At 37.5% G+C, this 20802-nt stretch overlaps 1 protein-coding gene across 1 annotated transcript in view; it reads left to right on the forward strand.

The window, feature by feature from the left end:
- The window catches only part of LOC115291104 (putative uncharacterized protein ENSP00000383407), a 55800-nt gene extending 38054 nt beyond the window's left edge, over window positions 1–17746 (forward strand). Inside the window, exon 7 of the mRNA XM_029938686.1 lies at window positions 17674–17746. Coding sequence (XP_029794546.1) covers window positions 17674–17739 — 66 coding nt within the window. The 3' untranslated portion in view covers window positions 17740–17746. The remainder of the gene's footprint in view (window positions 1–17673) is intronic.
- Window positions 17747–20802: the final 3056 nt, after the last annotated feature.

The following is a 20802-nucleotide window of genomic DNA, read 5'->3' on the forward strand; positions in this document are numbered from 1 at the left end:
TCTCTCAAAATAATAAATCAACATTTAAAACATTAAAAAAATAAAAACAAATAAAAATGTTGATGGATAACTAAGAATCCATGGTGTACAGTTTGAAGAAAAAAACATATATGAAAAAGAATGAAAATTGAGAGGACCAGTAAAGAGAGAGTAAAGAAACACATGACTTAGGAAAAAAAGGCAGCATTAATTTCATAGATTCTATTATTTTCTTTGTATGTTAGTGATGTTAGACTCCTACCAAAAACCTCTGTTGTTCCATTGAACAACACAGGCAAAAAAGATTGCTCACATATCCATCCAGAGGGAGGCAATCTATGAACCATCCATGCATAATTTCTCACAGTTTCATGCCCTTGTGTTCAACTGTGACAGCAAAAACCATTTAACTTTTATCTGCTAACACTGAAATTACGGTAGTATGAAAAAAGAATACGATTCAATGAGTAGATTTGGTCAACCTATAAAACAGAAGGCAAAGTAAATAATTGGGACAGAAAATAAAAGGCAAAGTCGAAAAATGTGATACCAAAATATCAAAAGTTACCTATATTACTATACTCTGCACTGAAATTGATGAACTTGAGCATTGAGATTCTAAAAATAACTTTAAAACCTTAAACGAACAAGAATAAATCACTTACAAATATTTTATATGACAAATTTTTAAGTATAGCCAATATAATGTTTGGTGGAAGCAGAATTAACATTTATCCAAGAGAAGAATTTGAAAAATAGGAGATGCTATGATAACTTATTGATTCCTTTTTTCCTTCATTTATACATTCATTTACTCATTAGCAAATTCTTGTTAAGTACCTAGCAAGGCTATGAATGTATGAGCTTAGAAGTGTGTATGTGGAGAGATGGCCAGTCTACTATTTCATATTTATAATGACAGTTTATTGGGTAAAAGAAAAAGTTAAAAAGGAACAGAATACTCATAATCCTTGGTGTGAAAATACACTAGGATGGCAAATACATTGCAGTAATTGTATATAAAATAATCTAGGAAAAGAACTTGTGAGGCATGTAAACAATTTTTACATTAATATAAAAGGAAGAAACAAATCATGAGATATTGTAACAGTGCAAGGTATCAGGTCAATGGAAATGTTTTAGGTTGAGTGTGAGGAATGCAAGTTTTAAATGTGCATAACATTTTTGAGTGTCTTTCTAATAAAATTATGTATAATAAAAATAAATATAAAATGAGAAAATGTAATTGCTCTGTGTGGAGTATTATTCTACAAGCCCAGGATAACCAGAGATATCATTAAGTTAGACTTTTGAGGCAGAACAATGTAGAATGAAAACCAGCCTAATTATTTGGGTTGGTATGTGGCTTTTCCCAGTTACACAAACCTCATGCATATCAGTGAGAATAACAGACCTGTGATTTAGTTCTAAAAATGTTACAGAAACCAAGAATTTTTCTACTTCATGAATTGCCCTAGGGTTTTGCCCCACTTTTCTCTTGGATTGTTTTTGGGTTTTTTTTGGTTTTGTTTTGTTTTTTCTTTTCTTTTTTTTTACTCTGTGCTTGTTTACTCATATGCATAAAATTAGGAAGAAAGTTGAATTGGTACTCCCCCACAAGAAAATATTTTTAAAGTCATCATAAAATATATGCCATTTAAAATGGTTCTTGTGATAATGAAATAGGATCCACAATAGTCAATTATAACTATATTTTGGTTTCCACAAGAAAGTTGAAATTTGTTTCATTGGATCTTCAGATGGAAGAAGACAAAGAGCATCAATCTAAAGAGGAGGCAATTATGCTCACTGCCCTTGGGAGACTTAAATGTCTTTCTGTTCTTTTTAGGTTTACTCATTTATTTTGAAATAGAAGGGAGGGGGAGGGACAGAGAGAGGGAAAGAGAGAATCCGAAGCAGGCTCCACGCTGTCAGCGCAGAACCCAACACAGGGCTTCATCTCATGAACTGTGAGATCAGGACCTAAGCCAAAATCAGGAGTAGGATGCTAAACCAACTGAGCCACAGGTACCCCTAATCTCCATCTTAATCAGAGCCTAATGCTTTTGCTTGGTTCAAATAATAAAGAAATCACTAAATCTAGACATCAATCTTTGAGAGTAAAGCCTGACTATTAGAACATTGTATATAATATAATGAGCCTTGGAGAGCACCCCAAATGTTGGTAGATTTTCTTTTGTTGGTAGGTTTTCTTTTGTGGCAGATAAAGAAGTTCTTTTTTATAGTTATTTATTTATTTATTTATTTAATGTTATTTTTGAGAGAGAGAATGAATGAGTGGGGAAGGGGCAGAAAGAAAGGGAGACCCAGAATCCGAAGCAGGCTCCAGGCTCTGAGCTGTCAGCAGAGAGCCAGATACGGGGCTTGAACCTAGAAACCATGAGATCATGACCTGAGCCAAAAACAGACAATTAATTTACTGAGCCACCCAGGTGCCCCAGAGAAAGAAGTTCTTAGCTCAAACTTTTGGTAAGCAAGCTAAAGATAAAAATCATATTCTGAGTGTGTAGCATGGTATGTCGGTGGCCCTGTTACACATCAAAGGAGCACAGGTTGAAACCAGGAGAGTCACATATGAGTTCAACTCTGTCACTTACTAGAATCATTGTGCGTCAGGTCGATTAATCTCCATAGTCTTCCACCTCCTCATCATTAGAATGAGGGAGAGCTAACAGTTATTTTTATGATTTTATTTTATTTTATTTTATGTTCAATGTTTGGGGCTATGAGGACACACCCACGATGATGAATTCTATATACAGAAAGGTTAGTGAGTAAAGATTTTTCTCTCAGATTCTTAAAAAAAGTTTTAAGTTTATGTATTTTCAGAGAGACAGAGAGAGTGAGAGAGCAGGGGAGGGCCAGAGAGATAGGGAGAGAGAGGATCCCAAGTAGGTTCTGAGCTGTCAGCATGGAGCCCAATGCGAGGTCTGAAATCATGAACCATGAGGTCATGACCTGAGCCAAAACCAAGAGTAGGAGAATTAACAGCCTGAGCCACCCAGAGGTCCCTCCCTCAGTTTTTTTTTTTAACACAGCTCTTTTCTCACTCTTCAGATGACAGTTATTGACCTTATATTTCTACCATTTTTTTTCTTTCACGTAAGCTATTTTAGTCTTGGGTTTTGTTTTGTTTTTTCTTTTCCCTGACAAACTGCACTACCTCTGTCCCTGCTACTTCCTTTCTCCCACATGTTCTGAACCAGCAACTGTGTAAAAGAGTATTGACTTAAATTGGGATATAGCCAGGTTCTACTGGCCATGAAAACCTCTTCATGGACCAAAGTGTCTACATTTCCACTCTCAGAAGCCAAGAAGGCTTCTGCCACTCACAAAGAAAGGCTTCTAAAAATCATTTTGAATATAATTTCAGAGGAGTGAATTCTGCTTTGAAAAATGGGTGAATAATTAAGTAAGATTGTAGAGGAGAGCAGAAGAGCAGGGCTATGCAGGGTAGAGAGTGCGGGGTTAAAGTGAGACATCCTCTTTTGCCACCACGTAACACACAGGTGTACTAGGTGCCATCTTGCATATTGTGTGCCTTGAGATCGTGTTCTGACCATGCAGACATGTCAGTATAATGATAAGCATGGTTCCCATTGACTTAGCGCTTGATTATATCCCGGGCTCTTTTATATAGGTTATCTTTGTCATGATTCAGTAAGGTGGTGTTATTACCCCCAGTTTTAGGATAAAAATCTGAAGCTCCAAAAGGTTAAATAATTTGTGCAATGTAACAGTAGGTGGCAGACTGGATTTTAAGCTCAATTTGATAAGAATCCGAAGTTTACTGCGAAGATCATGGCTCTGTAGCATTTGAGACCAGGCTAGCATCTTATCTGTGCCATCTGTAAAAACGAAGACATTAGTTCATAACTTGCAGTATAAAAATGAAATGATCCATGTGAAAGTGTCAATTCAAGGTAGGGGCTTACTAGCTTAATAAATAGAGCCTCGGCCTTCAAGGTACAATATAACTTTCCCCATATTTCACCTTATACTCGCTCTATGAATTAGGCAAAACTTTATTGCCATTTTACACATGGAGACATTGAGGCACAAGAAAGATTAAGTGAATTACCTGAGGTTCCATAGCAGATGATGACAGATACTGAACATAAGCCTCCTAACTCTCAGTCCAGACTTTTCCTACCTCTTTAAGTCGTTTTTATTTTTCAGTAGAAAGAGAAATAAACATACTTGTAAAGGGGAAGAGTACAGGGTAGAGATTCCATGAGTGTTGGAGCCAAATAAGCTTAGTCTTTAAATTGTAACCTTACTGCTTACTGTGTGTAACTAAGTCACTTGATTTCTCTGAGTTTCAGTTTCTTATCTATTAAATAGACATAATGAATATTTATTTGTGGAGCTCTTGTGAGAATTGGATGTAAAGTATTTAACTGTACCTGATACCTACTTGGAACTTAATGAAGAAAGGCTACTACTTTTAGTGGAAATTATTACTATTTAATTATAATTTACAATTATTATGTGTTTATAATTATTTATTCTTCACTCAATGAACACAACCTAACGTCTAAGACATCTGGTATTGTCCTGGGTTGTGGGGCCGCAGAGATGACTAAGACATGTACTTTGTATTAGCATCTCACCATCAATAATCCTCTGCAATATCATATGAGATAATGTTGTATTAAATGGACATTACTAGCTTTCACTTATTTTTAAGATTTTTTTTTACATAGTTTGCCCAATTTTCTTCCTGGTGAAAAGAAAGCCGGAACTGCCTAGTTCAAATTTACACAGTATACGTAGGGTGAAACTCTTTTAGCTTCCTGGGATTACTCTAGTGACTTCATGTCTGTGATTATCTGAGGCAAGTAGACAGGCAGAAGGTGGGGCTGGGGGTGTATCTACTGGGCTACCACTGCCCTTTTTGGACTTCTCAAATGATCACCATTACCTATATAAAATTACCTTAGCTTTTAAGGGCTCCTTTCCTGTATTTATCATAGAAATATCACATTTGCATTCTATGATATTTATCACAATGAAGCTATAATTCTCAGCCATAACTCACCTTTTTAAAGAAGAGAATGAAAAATGAAGGAAAGAAATTCATGCTCCCTCCCTTTCTTAGAAAGTTGTAAAGTAACTGGTTGAATTCACTCTAAAAATTCCTATGAATATTCAGTGTAAGATTTTTGTGCATCTCATGGTTCCTAGCTATTAACTACAACCATGATGATAAGCAGTTGGATTAGAAATATGGCTTTATTGCAGCTCACCTTAAGGCCAACCCAACCTGAAGCCCACATCTCATTCGTATAAGGGGATTTTCAGCCAGGGTACAAAATGGATGAGGTTCAAGGCATCATTTATTCATTCACTGAACAATTTGCTTTTGGAATATTTACATCATTTTGAAATATTTACATTAGGGAGGATAAAATGTTGGGCAGAAACAGGCACCGTGAACTCACAGTCCAAGGAGAGACAAAAAAAAGAAATAATGACACAAATAAGCATGGAACGAAACCTTTGATAAGAGCTAGGAGAGTTCTGTGGTTCTGTGGAAGCATATGTGATCTAGTCAAGGAGAAAGGAAAAACTTACAGGGATTATGATGGTTGAACTCAACCCTGATGAAAACAGCGGAGGTTAATTAGCCAAAGCTAGGGAGAATGAGTTCATGGTCAGAGAAGCTGGGAGAGAGCAAGATGTGGTACAAGGTTAAGTGTGGGAAGAGTCACACCACTTAGGGTTTAATGGGTTATCCCAAGTTTCGTTGTCCCCTAAAAGCAATGGAAAACGACACAAGAAGTGTTTTAAGCCAATGGCTTGGGTTTATTTTTGTTGTTTGTTTGCTCCTTAGTTGTTGAAGGTGTGAGATATTGGCTTAACTTTATATTTTTAAAAGATCACTCTCCATAGTGGCAAGACTGGACTGAAGGAGAAAATCAATGCAAGATGATGGTGGCTTGAACTCTAGTGGTAGAAAGAAGAAAAGATTAATGGAAAGCTCTCAGACTCATACACTTATGTCCCCAATGCATACCTTTCTCCAAAGGAAGTAAATGTCAGTTTTGAAAGTCATCTTTTGTGATGCAAACCAAAAAGCTCCATTCATTTTAGGACATGTGGTCACAGATGACAGCAGAGAAGTGACACGGTGACATGACTGCACATTCCAAATTTGTCCTTTAATTTTGAGAACTTAGAAGCTCAGAGCCACTATGGTGACTTAATGGAATCATTACCAACAAATAAGGAAATGTCATCCATTTGCTTCCCCTGATTCCACTTGGACATAGGCCATTGTTTCCACAAAGAGTGGCTTGGAGCCATGCAAGGTTTCAAGGGAAATTGGCCTTTCAGAGGGGCATACGAATAGATAATGCATATTGCCACCATAAAATCTCTAATGAATATTAAGGGTGGCTTTCATTTGTGGTGATTGAAAGGAACTCATAAATTCTCTCTCTAGGATGCGGGAATTTTTTCCTCCCTGTGGAGAGATTTAATGGATTTGCGGCATTCTGAATGATTTGGCAAGAAATCAGAGGTACCTGCGCAGTCACCCACAAAGGGCACTTAGTTTCTTGCATGTGATAGTTCCCACCACAAAATATTTTCTGTAAGAACCCAGAATGATGGATGCAACCCACCGTAAGTCATGACAAGGGGTCAACTGAAAAACTGGAGAAAGAAGTGGTTAAAGACACCGCAGCCTTAAAAACAAATTTGACTTTTAGAGAAGGGTTATTTCCTTTTAGAAAGAAAAAAATGAGACCTGCCACCTGCAAGAAATTTAGATTAGTTGTTTGTGGTGAGAGCCGTCATAGTTTGAAGCCTCGGAGAGCTCCTACTGCTCTCTGTATGGAGTAGATTAGACTGCTCCCACACAATGATAAATATATCGCAAAGAGCCATAACAGGAATTCAGTAAGTTGTACCAGCTCATGGTACAACTTCCAGTTAAAACAATATTCTTAGGGTTTCTTTGGCCAGTTCCCATTGTATGTGTGCTATTTTTTGATAAGTTAATTTTTTTTTTTTTACATTTGCAGAATCAATATCTTTCAAAGCTTTACAGGATTAAAGAAGAGAATTAGAGGCACGGGTTCCAGGGAGTTTTGCTAGCTATGTGGCCCTGGGTTAACAGGACACATTTTGAAAAGTGCAGAAATAATCTATAAAAACAGGAGATGAGGATTAAGATTAAAAATATCATCAGCTCTAAATTTTCCCTGCACATGGAAGGAAAATGGGGAAATACTCAAAGCAGCAATTACCCAAAAGGCATTCAGATTTTACTACGGGATGTGTCAGATAATCTGTTTTCACAGAAAGTAACTTTTTAATGCTTTTTAATTTAAATTTTCAATACTTGAAGTCAAAAGAGTAATTTCATTTTGTTGGAGTAGTGTATTTCTTTGTGAATCAGTGATCTTGCTTTTGCATCCCATGAATTAAATACTCTGAAGGAAGTTAACCCAAATATTCTGCATCCTATTTATATGAAGAAATGCTACTATTATTTAGGGCCCTGGGTTCCTTTTTCCACGCTGGCTTGCAAAGTGTGGCTCAGCGGGGAAATTTTTCTAAGTGTAGAGTTACTTCTCAATTAGCTTTCTCTTGGGTGAGAAACTTCTTCTTTTGTGAGGAATGAAGATTCTGGGTTGGAGGACAAGCCAGATAGTATAGGCTATAATTTCCTTAGCTGTAAAATAAATGGATAAGACTAGATAAGCACTAAGATCTCTTTCAGGGATAAATATGAATCAACTTTGTGAAGGAAAACAGTGCAATTGAAGATTGTATTAGGCCAACATATTGGGGATGGGACTTAATTCCCATGAAAATATTCCTAAACTTAGAGCCTTATATTTTAAAAGTCAAAATGGTGAAAACCTATTACCTAGTTTTAAATAATTAGGCCAAGTGTAGTGTTCTGACTTGGGTATCTTGTCATTGCACACTTACTAGAACTCAGTGCTGCTTGGATGTGAAAGGCTGATACAGTTTCATTTATGAGAGGGAGGGACTTAGGGAGCTCATTCTAGATGAGAATCAGAGGTCCTTGGAAACCTGAAGGTTGGAAGGAGAGAAATGACATTGGAAGGAAGTATCACAGCAAATCTTTTTTTTTTTAATTTTGTTTCTTGATGTTTTATTTATTTTTGATACAGAGAGAGACAGAGCATGAGATGGGGAGGGTCAGAGAGAGAAGGAGACACAGAACCGGAAGCAGGCTCCAGGCTCTGAGCTAGCTGTCAGCACAGAGCCTGACGCGGGACTCCAACCCAGGAATGTGAGATCTGACCTGAGCCAAAGTCGGAGGCTTAACGGACTGAGCCACCCAGGTGCCCCCACAGCAAGTCTGATGATTCCAAAAAAATATGTATTTCACAATTTCGTTGGAATACTATGTTCTAAAACTGCATTTCTGAATGTGTGGATCAGAATCACCTAAGGCGTTTGTTACTAAGGCCTACCTATGCCAGACTTACTGAATTAGAATTTCTAGGAGGGACATTCTTTAATATGCTCCACAGATGATATTGTTGTGCTCACCAAAGTTTGAGAATCACCTCTGAGTAGAAGAAAACAATTTATGACTCCCTGGTTTTCCAACTTAATCTTCATCTGTTCAAAAAATCTTTTAAAAAATATATATACACATACACATACACATATACATGTAAAGTAGATAACTCAGTTTTCCAAAAAAGTCAATAGGGCTCTGAAGATTAAGGAACTTCTACCCAAGCTCTGTTCCAGGGATAACCTGGAAGTTCAGTCAAAGTCTTCTGAATCCCATTCCTATAAGATACTTACATCACCTTATGGACCTCATGCTCAGAGCACAGGAAAGCAATGCACTAGAAAGCCCTTGGGAATTCTCAGTACTCAAAGCCTTTATTATCAGCCTGCACGAAAGTATACAGAGTCTCGAATGGATACACCTGATAAATCCCCAGAAGTAGTTTTGTGCTTTCCAAACTGACTTGGTTGAAACTCCCATCAGAGAGTGTTTGGGGCTTTTGATAAATCACAGAGCAGAAAAATCCCCAGATAAAGGGTATGACAAACCCCCAGACAACTTACCATAGATCTCCCAGATTTTACAAATTGCTTTTGAATATAAATAACTCTTTGATTATGGCATTATCATAATTTTTCTTTAGCAACTGTGTAAGTAGAATCTGATTTTCTTAATTGGATCATTGTTCTGTTCTTTTGAGCTTAACATCCAAGTTGAATTAAAAACCATTTGCCCAAGTCATTTTTATGACTTTCTTAAATTTGTGGCAGTGCTTCTTTTCTATGCTGCCATTTTCAACCCTGTTTTCTGCCAACTCTCCTTAGTATGGATATTTTAGTGTGTTGCCTTCCTATGGAACCATGGAACTCTCCTAACCCTTTTGTATGACCTAAGGCCCCAAAGCAACATTCTACCCAATCACTGAGGAGCAAAAGTCATCCCCTGTCAGAGGATTAAAGAAAATGTCCATTATTATTATGAAACCCACTTACTTTAGTAAGTATTTCCAATCTCATTTGGTCTAATTCTCCCTAAATCCTAAGACGTTTGAACCAAACTGATGATGGGTTTGGAATGGATCTTGAGGCAGTGTGTGTATGTATATGTGATTATGTGTTTCTTTACCTCAAATAACATTAACATAACTTAAAAAGAAACATGTGAGGGGCTCCTGGGTGGTTCAGTCAGTAGTGTCTGACTTTGGCTCAGGTCATGATCTCATGGTCCATGTGTTGGAGCCCCGTGTCAGGCTCTGTGCAGACAGTTTGGAGCCTGCTTCAAATTCTGTCTCCTTCTCTCTCTGCCCCTCCCCCACTAGCATACTCTCTCTCTCTCTCTCTCTCTCTCTCTCTCAAAAACAAAATAAAAACATTTAAAAATTAAAAAAAGAAGTATGTGAAAAAAGTTTCCTTTGATTCGCTATGGCCAACCTTCTTCTGTCTTTATCTTTTTTCGAAACCTGAAAATTGTTAAGTGGCATTATATGATGGTAGTTGTGTATGATTCAGTAGAGTTTTTCTTTTTTTATAATGTTCTGTTAAATGTCAGCACAGGTTGTGGGAAATGAAAATCATTGGTGTTAAATGGTAACAAAACTGATGATTTTGAAATATTTATGTTAAAAGGCTTTTTGAAACTGAGTACTTAGCTTCTGTAATGTGCTTTTCCTGAGAGTCTGCACCCCTTAGATATCCTTATTCACCACAATTAGTAAATTTGATGGCTGTATTTATTGTGCATTAATTCAGTTATGATGAAAGCAGAGAAAAGTCTCCCTTGTCTAAAATACAATTGAATATAAAGTCAACCAAAGGAACCGCAGTGCAAATGTGGTTACCGCCAATGAGTTGTCAACCAAAGCAACAGTCTGACCTTTGTATCTGGGAAAATAATTAGAATAACTAGGTTACATCTTTATCAGTAACAAAAACAGTACTAATTAAAAAGCCAGGCCGCATATATGTAATTGGAAGTGAATAAATTGTGGTATGTCTCTGTTCTTTCCATTGTCTAGACATATGCCTCACTTCCCACCCCACTGACAGGGCGATATGGTACAATGGTTTGCCTTTTGTAATTAAACATATCGGCCAATCGCCAATATTAATTAAAGCCCTAGTATCCATAGAGCAGTTTTGCATTTTTAGTGTGGCTAACCTTGTACTTAGATGTTTTGTAGCATGGGATAAGGGGAAGGCATTAGACGTTAAGGTAAGGAATCCCAAGGTTAAATTTGGAATCCATGGCACACACAGTCACATTACTATCTGATCCCCAGTTGCTTCTTCTGCATGGTGGGCAAAATACAGCCCTTCTCCTAGACTTATTGCTAAGATGGTAAGAGATATTTTATGTGAAGGTGTTTATTTAGCTCTCTGTCTGGCATCTAGGTGGTGACCTACACCCTAAGAACCAATGTTAAAATGGAACAAATGCATATTTTAGAAAGCTGCATCTCAACACCAATGTGGAAATTATAAATTCAGGTGTAAATGAAGCATTTTGTTGAGCCCTTTGACTTGCTTTTGAACTTTAATACTGTCTCTAAGTTTCTCAGTATGGTTGCTGGTGTAAATGTTAACATAATCAAAGAGGAGCGATAGTTGGAGATACTTTGAATACATCTTTGAAGACATCTGTATGATACACAAAGAGTAAAATGTGTTTTCTTGTTAGCTTTACATGCTTCATGGTGCATCCCTTCTGTTTTTCTCCCCTTTGCTTCTGCTCAATTTCAGTAATGTCTCCAGGTGCATTTAAATCCCTTCGAAGCCTGCGTTCTATATGGTAAGTTTGTGCTTGCTACAACTTCTCCTGGCTTGATTTTGAGTTTACGCTGCTCTGCCTTCAATTTCCTTCTGCAACTGCTCTTAAAAAATACTCCACTGGGGTCTTAGAAGGAAGCAGTAGTGCAGCAAGGCCCTGGGAAAGGGCTGCAAAATAGAAAGTGGGGAAAGGAAAGAGACCAGAAGAAGGGCCGGAGTACAAAGGTGAAGAGGTAGCCCATTCTCTAGTTATAAAACCAAGGTTTATATGCACAGCTAAGTGCTGAAGAAATGAGTGGTGTTGCTTTTGGCAGGCAATTTTCTCCCTTAATTTGCTTTGAGTTTTATTTTGCATAAAAGGTTTGGCTCTATGGTATACTGGAGTCAGACATGACTGCATTCAAATCTCTGCTCCTTGTTGCCCCTTTGACTTTAGGTGGGTTAGCTGTTTTGTGCCTCAGTTTCCTCTTTGTAAATGAGGAGATAATAAAATTTTATTCCATTGTTAAGATTAAATGAGATACAGTGACGTATAGCTGGGTATCAGTAAATCTTTGCTCATTTCGTTTTCCAAGACATCACTCTTCTCGTCTATTCTGTACTTTAATAACAAAGTAGGCTGAATATGTGAGTATGGGGCATTGTGACTTTTTAACTTATAAACAATATTCCTCTGTCTCTATATCCACATAACTCTTTTTTCATGTCAGTATTTTAGAGGCATCTAAATTCCTCTTTTTGATTATCTGATTTAAAATCAAATACATGGGTTCAAAAATAGTCATTTTCTTCCTTCTGAAGTCCAGATAGTATATGCAAATCAAACATCTTTTAATGGAGATATTCTCCAGTGCTAGGTACACAGTAAGCACTAAAAAATGGTGTTTGGAGAAAGGAATGAAAAAATGAATGAATACCAGTGGGTAAATGTATCTAACTTGACCACCCCATATAGATACATGTATTTTTTATTTACTTTCACTTCCATTCTTAATTATGCCTAAATCACTTGTCCACCCTTCCCCTATTTAGTTATTTCCACCACTACTGATACTAACACAAATACCAATTACAGAGAGACAGGACACCACTTTATCCATATGCATGTCCACAGCCCCTCCCAGATATTCTAGATCTGTTTTTTTCCCTGGAGAAAATGTGTTTTACAGGATAAAAAAACTATCACACCATAGTGATTAAGGCTTCCAACCTCTCTAAAAAGTAATTTTGTCAGAATCACTAGGTACAGAGTCCCTGTTTGTGCACCCACAGTTTACCACTGCAGAAGAAGTCATGTTTTAACAACACAGGACTGTATTTGCACCACAAGTGAAAAGACTCAGGCTCTAGATCACTGATGCCATTAGCTGTCTCCATTTCCTTCAATCACGGCTCTTCATCTCTCTGAGCCTTAACTTTCCAAAGAAATACTATAATTTTATATATATCAGGGTTCAGGACACCCAAATACTAAGTTGTATGCACAAGTACACAAGTTTTTCATGTTTTTTTTAGGAAGAATCTTAATTTAACAATCTCATGATTTTTAAATTTATCATACTATGTACTTTGTATTAAAAACAAAGGGAATTCATGTTAAATTGCTCTGTCAATATAACACAATCAGAAACATATGTACTTTATATGTTTGGTTATGCTATAAAAATATATATATATTTTAATTTTTAAGTAAGCTCCACACCCAATGTGGAGCTTGAACTCAACAACCCCAGGATCAAGAGTTGCATGCTATACCAACTAAGCCAGCCATGTGCCCCAAAATTAATATTTCTGTAACATCAGTTAAGATATTCATTACATGACGGTTATTGAGACATGTTTTATATGCACTAAATTATTTACTCATATATGCAAGTACAACATGTTGTGTCTCAGGAGATTATGATGAAATGGCAGGATGTGAATCAGAATGCCTTAACAGTGTCTTCTTGCTCTCTAGTGAATTCTATCACTCTAGTAAAGATATATCACTTGTAAAGTGTGTGTGTGCATTTATGTTGCTTGAAATGCTGAAAACATACTCAAACCTTCTGTATTTATAATAGGATTGTTTAAACCATTTAATATTAGAAACAGCTAATGGGTATATAGCCTTAGAAGTGTCAGAGGTTTTAATGCCACCTACTCCAATTAAAAAGTCATTTGCTTGTATCAGATTTGCCAATTATCATTGCAATTCATGATATTCCTAGGACAGAAACAACAGGTGTACTCCAGCATCCCCAGTATTGATCTTAGTGGCCCTATGTTTCTTCACAAGTTTTTACTTGCGTAGGAAGGAATAGACATTTCAAAATATGGATATAAATCAGTTTCTCCAATTAAGATAAAGATCAAAGAAAACCATTCTGGGAACTCAAATGGCTTGCTACTGGAAAATTAATTTTATTCATTTCATGGTTATGAGATTTTCAACTGAATTATATTTTTTATCAATATCAAAATATCAATATCAAAATCATTTAAAGTGTCTGTATCATCGTATTTGTTCTACAATCATTTTTCATTGTGACCTTCCCATCACTAAACAAGGTAGTCTGGCAGGACTGAATATCAAAATGTCTCCCCTTCCTTATCCAAATTTAATATTATACAGACAGGAGAGCTTCACTGTAAGTAATGTTTTGAACCAAATAAAGACAAGAAAAGTATTTTTCTCCATCTTTTTTGTTTTGTTTCATAGATGAGGAGATCCTAAGTATAGCAGTCAAGAAGCTTTGGAAATTTTGCAGGTTTTCTCCATTCCCCTCTCCAGTCTAAGCTCCGCATTTCAGCCAGAGCTTTCTATTTAACCTATGTATCTGGTCGTGTCACTCTTTTGTTTTGCCAGTAGTTCTTCAGTAATTCCCACCCCATAAAAATGTATCCTCTCATTACATTCAAATCTATACTCTTTAGTATGGTGCACTAGTTTCCAAAGCTGCCATAATAAAGCAGCACAAACTGGGTGGCTTAAACAAAAGATACTTACTGTCTCACCTTTCTGGAGGTTAGAAGCCACAAATCAAGGTGTTGACAGGGTCATACTGTGTCTGAAGCTTTTGAAACGGATTTTTCTGGGGTGCCTGGGGGACTCAGTAGGTTAAGCATCCAACTCCCGATTTCTGCTCAGGTCATGATCTCACAGTTTATTAGACTGAGCCTCCCGTGGGGCTCTGCGGTGACAGAGCCAGAGCCTGCTTGGGATTCTCTTTCTCTCTCCCTCGCTTGCTCTCCGCCCCCCCCTTTCTCTCTCTCTCTCTCTTTCTCTCTCTCTCTCAAAATCACTAAAGAAACTTAAAAAAGAGGAAGAAGAAAAGAATTCTTCCCTGACTCTCCTAGCTTCTAGTAGCCTTGGGTGTTCCCTGGCTTACGGGAGAATAACTTCAATTTCTGCCTTCATCTTCACATGGCCGTCCTCTGTGTGTGTGTGTTTCTACTTAGTCTTTGCTCTGTGCATGTGTGTGTCCATATCTCCCTCTTCTTTTAAGGACACGGGCCGTATGGAAATGATCACTCTACTCCAGTTTTCAGCCTAACCAGTTGTATATACAGCAATCCCATTTCCAAATAAGGTCACATTTTGAGGTCCTGGGGGTGTGGACTACAACATAGTTTTTTGAGGAAAGATACAATTCAACCCATAACACATGCCATCCAAAGCATTCATGGTCTGGCCTTAAACCCTCTGCCAGCCCCTCATTTATCTTTCTCTTTGTTTACCACACACACTGGCTATAAGAAATTGCTCTTTATATCCACTCTACAATAAACACTCTCATGCCTCTGATTCAATCATATTCTCTTCTCATTGCTAGAATGTTTTTTTTCCTTGTCTGCTCAGCAAATTCCTGTTTGGCTCACTATTACCTCAAGCATTGCTTTCTTAGTGAATTATTTCCTTACTTCCCCAGACAAATTATCAATATTTTTTCTCCATTTTTTTCTCCACACATTGCAACTTGGATTGACACAGAATGTGCTACATTGGTTCTCACTGTCTCTTGGTCTCCCTGTCATCCCACTAAACTGTAAATTCTTGTAAGACAGTGCCCAGGCCTTCCCATCTTGGGACACCTGGCAGAATGCCAAGCCCACAGTAGACATTCAATAAATACTTTTTAAACAAATAAATAGGAGGGACTCTCCTCCACATCTTAGAATACAAGAATGGTGAGAGAAGACCAAAATGTTTGTGAAGGATTCAAATCCCACTCAGTCTTCTTTCTGTCTACCTAATAGAGGGATTATATCAAGCCCTCCTCACCAAGTGCAAGAGTCAGTCACAGGAAAGGCCTTAAAGTATGTTAAGGTTTTCCAAGATGGTGGCCATAGGTGCAATGACTTAAAGGCCACATGTGCCTACAGTTTCTGGACTGATGCCTTCCTGAGATGGTACTGTGTAGTTTCTGATCACCTACTGATTTAAGAAGAGAAGGGGACCTTGGCTGGCTGATATAAAGAAGTTGGTTTTCCACGAACTATGTGACATACTTACTGATTGCACTAAGGACTAGAAATAAAATCCACATTTTCCCTCTAAGTATTTACCCTGTAAAGAAAGTTTCTTTTCTCTTTCAAAAGAGAAGTGTTAATTTACAAAAGAAGCATCTCCACAGGATGAGTTGATGAGTTGTCAAGCTGTAATAGTCAGAGAATTCGAGGGCCAAGATTTTAGTGGAGAATGAAACCAATATAATTTTTTCAACAGCTTGTAAGGAGCTGTTTCATTTCAATGAATGTTTTTTAGGAAAGCTCATAAGCTCAGTATTAGAAGTCCTGGAATCAGGGGTTGAGTTGAAAGAAGAAGAGGAAATTCAAATAATCAGTTTCCAATATGCATAAAACAGGATAAGTACTTCATAGGAAAGCTGTTAAGGCAAGATACTTTATGTTAAAAGGTGCTCAAGCTTTAGGAAAGAATGTTATATAAATCAATAATAGATCATTATCATCATTAGGAGGTATGTTGATATATCTCATATGTTTCTCCATAAAGGAGAAAGTGTTTTATAAAGTGGTCAAGATGTTTTTCTGATAATGTCTAATTAAACAATTATTCTGCCTGCCATTGTCCTTTTAGGGCTATGTATTCTGAGATTTTGGTTCTGATATTTGTTAATGCAAGGAAATGGCCCCTAAACTGTGCAAACCTGTGAGTTTAGTTTGTTCATTCATCCAACAAACACTTTCTAAGTCTCTCTCTGTGCCAGGCTCTATGCTAGTGCCAGAAATAGGCTTGGCCTCTGCCTTCAAGGTAACAAAAGCAAACAAACAAATTTAATGGTGTCCAAACATAGAGAGAAGACCAACATGGCCAAGTCAGAAAAAAGAGACGAGTGGTGCACATAGGCAAAGGCCAGAGTTGTTAAGGGGAACACTCTCATGTTCTGGTCATGGTAAAAAATATGAAATTTGTTCTAAGTGCATTTCCAAATCCACAGTTAAATGCTCATCCCCCTCCCCCCCACCCTTCTGGGCACCTGGGTGGCTGAGTCAGTTGAGCATCTGGCTTCAGCTCAGACCATGACATGCTGACAGCTCAGATCATGACATGCTGACAGCTCAGAGCCTGGAGCCTATCTTTGGATTCTGTGTCTCACTCTCTCTCTCTGACCCTCCCCTGCTCAACATCTCTCTCTCTCTCTCTCAAAAGTAAATAAAACATTGAAAAAAATTAAAATACTCATCCCCCATTCTAAGTGAAAGTAGACTTGAATTCCCCTGTAGAAATTTCCCTTGGTTGTTGGCAGGGGATACACAGCATACTCAAATATCATTATAACACGTGACAATGAGAGGACAGCATGCGTGGGCTTTGGAAATCAGAGGTTGAACATGTTACCAGGAAGTTGGGTCACACTGTGACCACATCCCAGCATGAGGGTGGGGCTTGAATCCCTGTAAATCTTATGCTTTTCTACCTTTGTACTTGAAGGAGAAAGAATGAAACAAGCCTTTGTTTAGACTTTCTTTGTGTTGGGAATTTTATACATATTTTCTGATTCAACTACCAACTCTTAAGAGTAAATATTATTTTCCTTTTCCCCAATGAAGAAATTGAAACTTTTAGAGGTCAAAGGTTTAGCCCAAATTTATATAGCTTGTCTGAGTTCAGACCTACATCAGGTCTCTAAAAGGGCACATGTTCTCAGGCAACCTGAATGGTTAAGTGTCCGACTGGCTCAGATCATAATCTTGCAGGTCATTTTCTCACAGTTCATGAATTCAAGCCCCACATCTGACTCTGCTGACAGCTCTGAGCCTGGATGGAGCTTGTGTCAAATTCTGTGTCTCCCTCTCTTTCTCCCCTTCACCTGCTCACACTATGTCTCTCTCTCAAAAATAAATAAATATTTAAACAAAATTTAAAGGGCCCATGTTCTCATCATACCACAGGGCCCCCAAGATGGGTGGTGTAAGGAAAATCAGAACCCAAGGAAGGCTTGCTCACCAGAGGACTAGTCACCAGAATGTGTAAGTGCTACAGGGGCCACTTTGGGTGGTTAGAAATACATGTCATTGAAAATAAATGGGGAACCCGACTTTCTCTTCAACCAGATATTAGTTTCCAATTAATCCAGTAGTTTTCACGAACCACTGGGCACAGATGTTAACTTGGCTATTTGGCTCACCAAATGCTACTGATCGACAAGAAAACCAGACTTTTCTTTCATTTCTCAAAAGTATAGCTGAAAAGTTATGGAAAATTTTCTTGATAGAAAGAAAAATAGATTTGAGCTGTGGGTGACATACTTGTAAAATTCTGTAAATGATCACCTGATTTTTCCCTTCCTAGAAATGAGAAATTCAGATGCTTTAAAATTAGAATGCAGGGGGTTTCTGAAGAGCTGTACTTCACTGTGGCTTCACACTTTATGTGGAAACCTTACTTCATGTATGTTGGGTCACAGAAGGCAATGCAATGTGTATCTATTTACAATGTACTTGATCTCCTAAGAAGCTCTCCCATTACCCTTTGTATTAAGAGAAAAAGAAGGAATTCCATCCAAATGAACACACACACACCACGTCTATACATAAACACATAAAGTACATACATGCATATAAATGCAAATATATGTGATGTGTGTCTAAGTATATATATGAGACTGTGAAATTTGATTTTGCTGTGGCAAACATTTTTACATTAAAAACATCCACTGCAATCGTGTCCTATTTCTTTCATAATTAAACTGATATGCAATTAAAGCATTTCATGTTATACTGTAGCCAAAGTTGAGGGAATGAAGATCACATAAGGAATTTTGATTATTTTAACAGATAGGGTATACAATTACTATCTCCTATAGCTTTACAGTTTTAGTACAGTTTAAAATGATAAGGTCTGAAAAATAGTCTGGTCCCTTTTGAATTTGCTGTAAATTTTTCTGATGAGTGAAGGGAGAAAGGAAATAGTAATGACTTTGTTCTTTCAGTTTAAGAATAGCTTTTCTGAGTAAAGGAACTCACATATATCTCTTCAGCAATATTTTATTAATTGCATTTTTCTTCAGTAGAAAAGACAGGAAATCATGGTCTATTGATCAGCACAGTCTACCTTCCTCTTGTGCTTCTGGGGAAAGAAGTAAGAATTAAGCAGGGGATTTTAACAGCACAGGTGGAGTGTATGGTGTTCAAATAGCAGTTAATTAGAAAACACTTTTGTGCAAAGTTAGTTCAATTTTTTGATCAGTTTTTGGCCAGAATTTCCTTTCAGTCAAATGAGGTGTGATTCAGGTGATACTGAATTATATTCTTAATTTAAAAAACACTTTGAAGATTTTTAAATGAAATATGTTTTTAATCGTTGTTTTACACTATAAAGAATTAGAAGGCAAACTATTTCACAAGATGCTTATGAAAAGAATCTGAAAATGTCTAGAGAGCACAAATACTGAAATGTGAGAATGGACTTGACATGGAAACGCTTTCTGTTTGTGGCCTGGCTTCTTCTGACCGTGTCACACTAGTAGCCATGTCCTATGTCAATCTTAGCATTTGTAGAACAGGAGCAGTAGTGACAGGGATTCTTTTTTTTTTTTTTTTTTTTGTAATTAGCTGTGTGTTCCATATAATTAGGAGCTTGGCAAAAAAGATAAAGAGACTCAAATGTTTTATTTATTTATTTATTTTTAGATGGGGGAGAGGAGAAAGGGAGAGGGAGAGAAAGAATCTTATGCAGATAAGCACACTCCATGCCCAGCATGGGCCTGATGTGGGGCTCAGTGAAGGGCTTAATGAGGGGCTCAGTCTCAGGACTGTGAGATCATGACCTGACTCAAAATCAAGTAATGCTTAACCAACTGAGCCACTCAGGTGCCCCAAGATGCAAATGTTTTAAAGGCCAGAATGAAAGAAGAAAGTCAGAGGTGATAAAAGTGTGAAGAAACAGAGTTGGCAAACTGGACTTTGCCTCAATGTAGTATGTTATTTCCATACATTTATCAAAAAGATGAAAATCGACATCAACAAATACATTTGGTAAAAGGACGTGAGGAGAGATGCCAGCTAGTGTTTGGGACAATGGCAGGTGAATGGAGGACTGGGACAAGGGTCAGCCTCAGGGCTTGCAGTAAAGGGTACTGCGGCGCAGGGAGGCAGGTGCCCAAGGACTGCCTCAGAGCTTCAGCACTTTAAAACTGCCGGGAAGCTACTCCCTCTTACCCACAGCCCTCCCAGGACACGAGATGATTATCACCTGCCAAACCTGAATGGTCTCAGAGAACAGAACTCCAGAAACTGCCATTTGGGGGACTTCTGCTGGAGAGGCTTCCTTGCTGTCCAGTCACCTCACAAGCCCACCCACTTACAGAGTGCCAATAAGTATTTTCATACTATGCTTAGTGATGTACCAGCAGCTAAAGATAGCTAGACATTTAAAGAAAGCCTCAAAGACAAAAGACAGAGATCAAAGCAAACAGAAGAAAGAGATCAGAAAGAAACAAAGACAATGAAAGGGACAGAAGGAAGAAATGATAATAACCTCAGAAAAAGAATAGATTCCATGTATGTATTTAGTTCTTAGTGTCTAGTACATGCCAGATACTCTTTCGAACTAATTTTATAATAATGTCTCACTCGATTGGTCATAGTATTTTCCTTGAGGTATGCACTCCTGTCATGTCCATTTTATAGAAAGGAATTCCACAGGTAACTTTCCAAGGACATCCTACTAAACGGTAGAGCCAAGATTTGAAACAAGGTAGTCTACTAGGTCCAAAAGTACACCCTCTTACCCAGTACATTTTACTACTATAAGAACAGAGTTTTGTTTCTCCACTTTCTTTAGTTAGTTTCAATAATATATTATTATTAAAATATATCTATGAAATAAAAGGTAAGACCTCAAATATAATCTGTATCTATCTATGCTGCACCCCTCCTCTGAGTGAATCATTATACTAAGTGCTGTGTTCCTTACTCTTTCCTTTTTTAAACTGTGTGTGTTTGTTTTTTAAAGGCATTGTACTATATGTAATTCCTATGGAAATGTTTCTTTTCACTTAATATTATATTTTGAAGATT

The sequence above is a fragment of the Suricata suricatta genome, chromosome 5, assembly GCF_006229205.1.
Source record: "Suricata suricatta isolate VVHF042 chromosome 5, meerkat_22Aug2017_6uvM2_HiC, whole genome shotgun sequence".
Lineage (NCBI taxonomy): Eukaryota > Metazoa > Chordata > Mammalia > Carnivora > Herpestidae > Suricata > Suricata suricatta.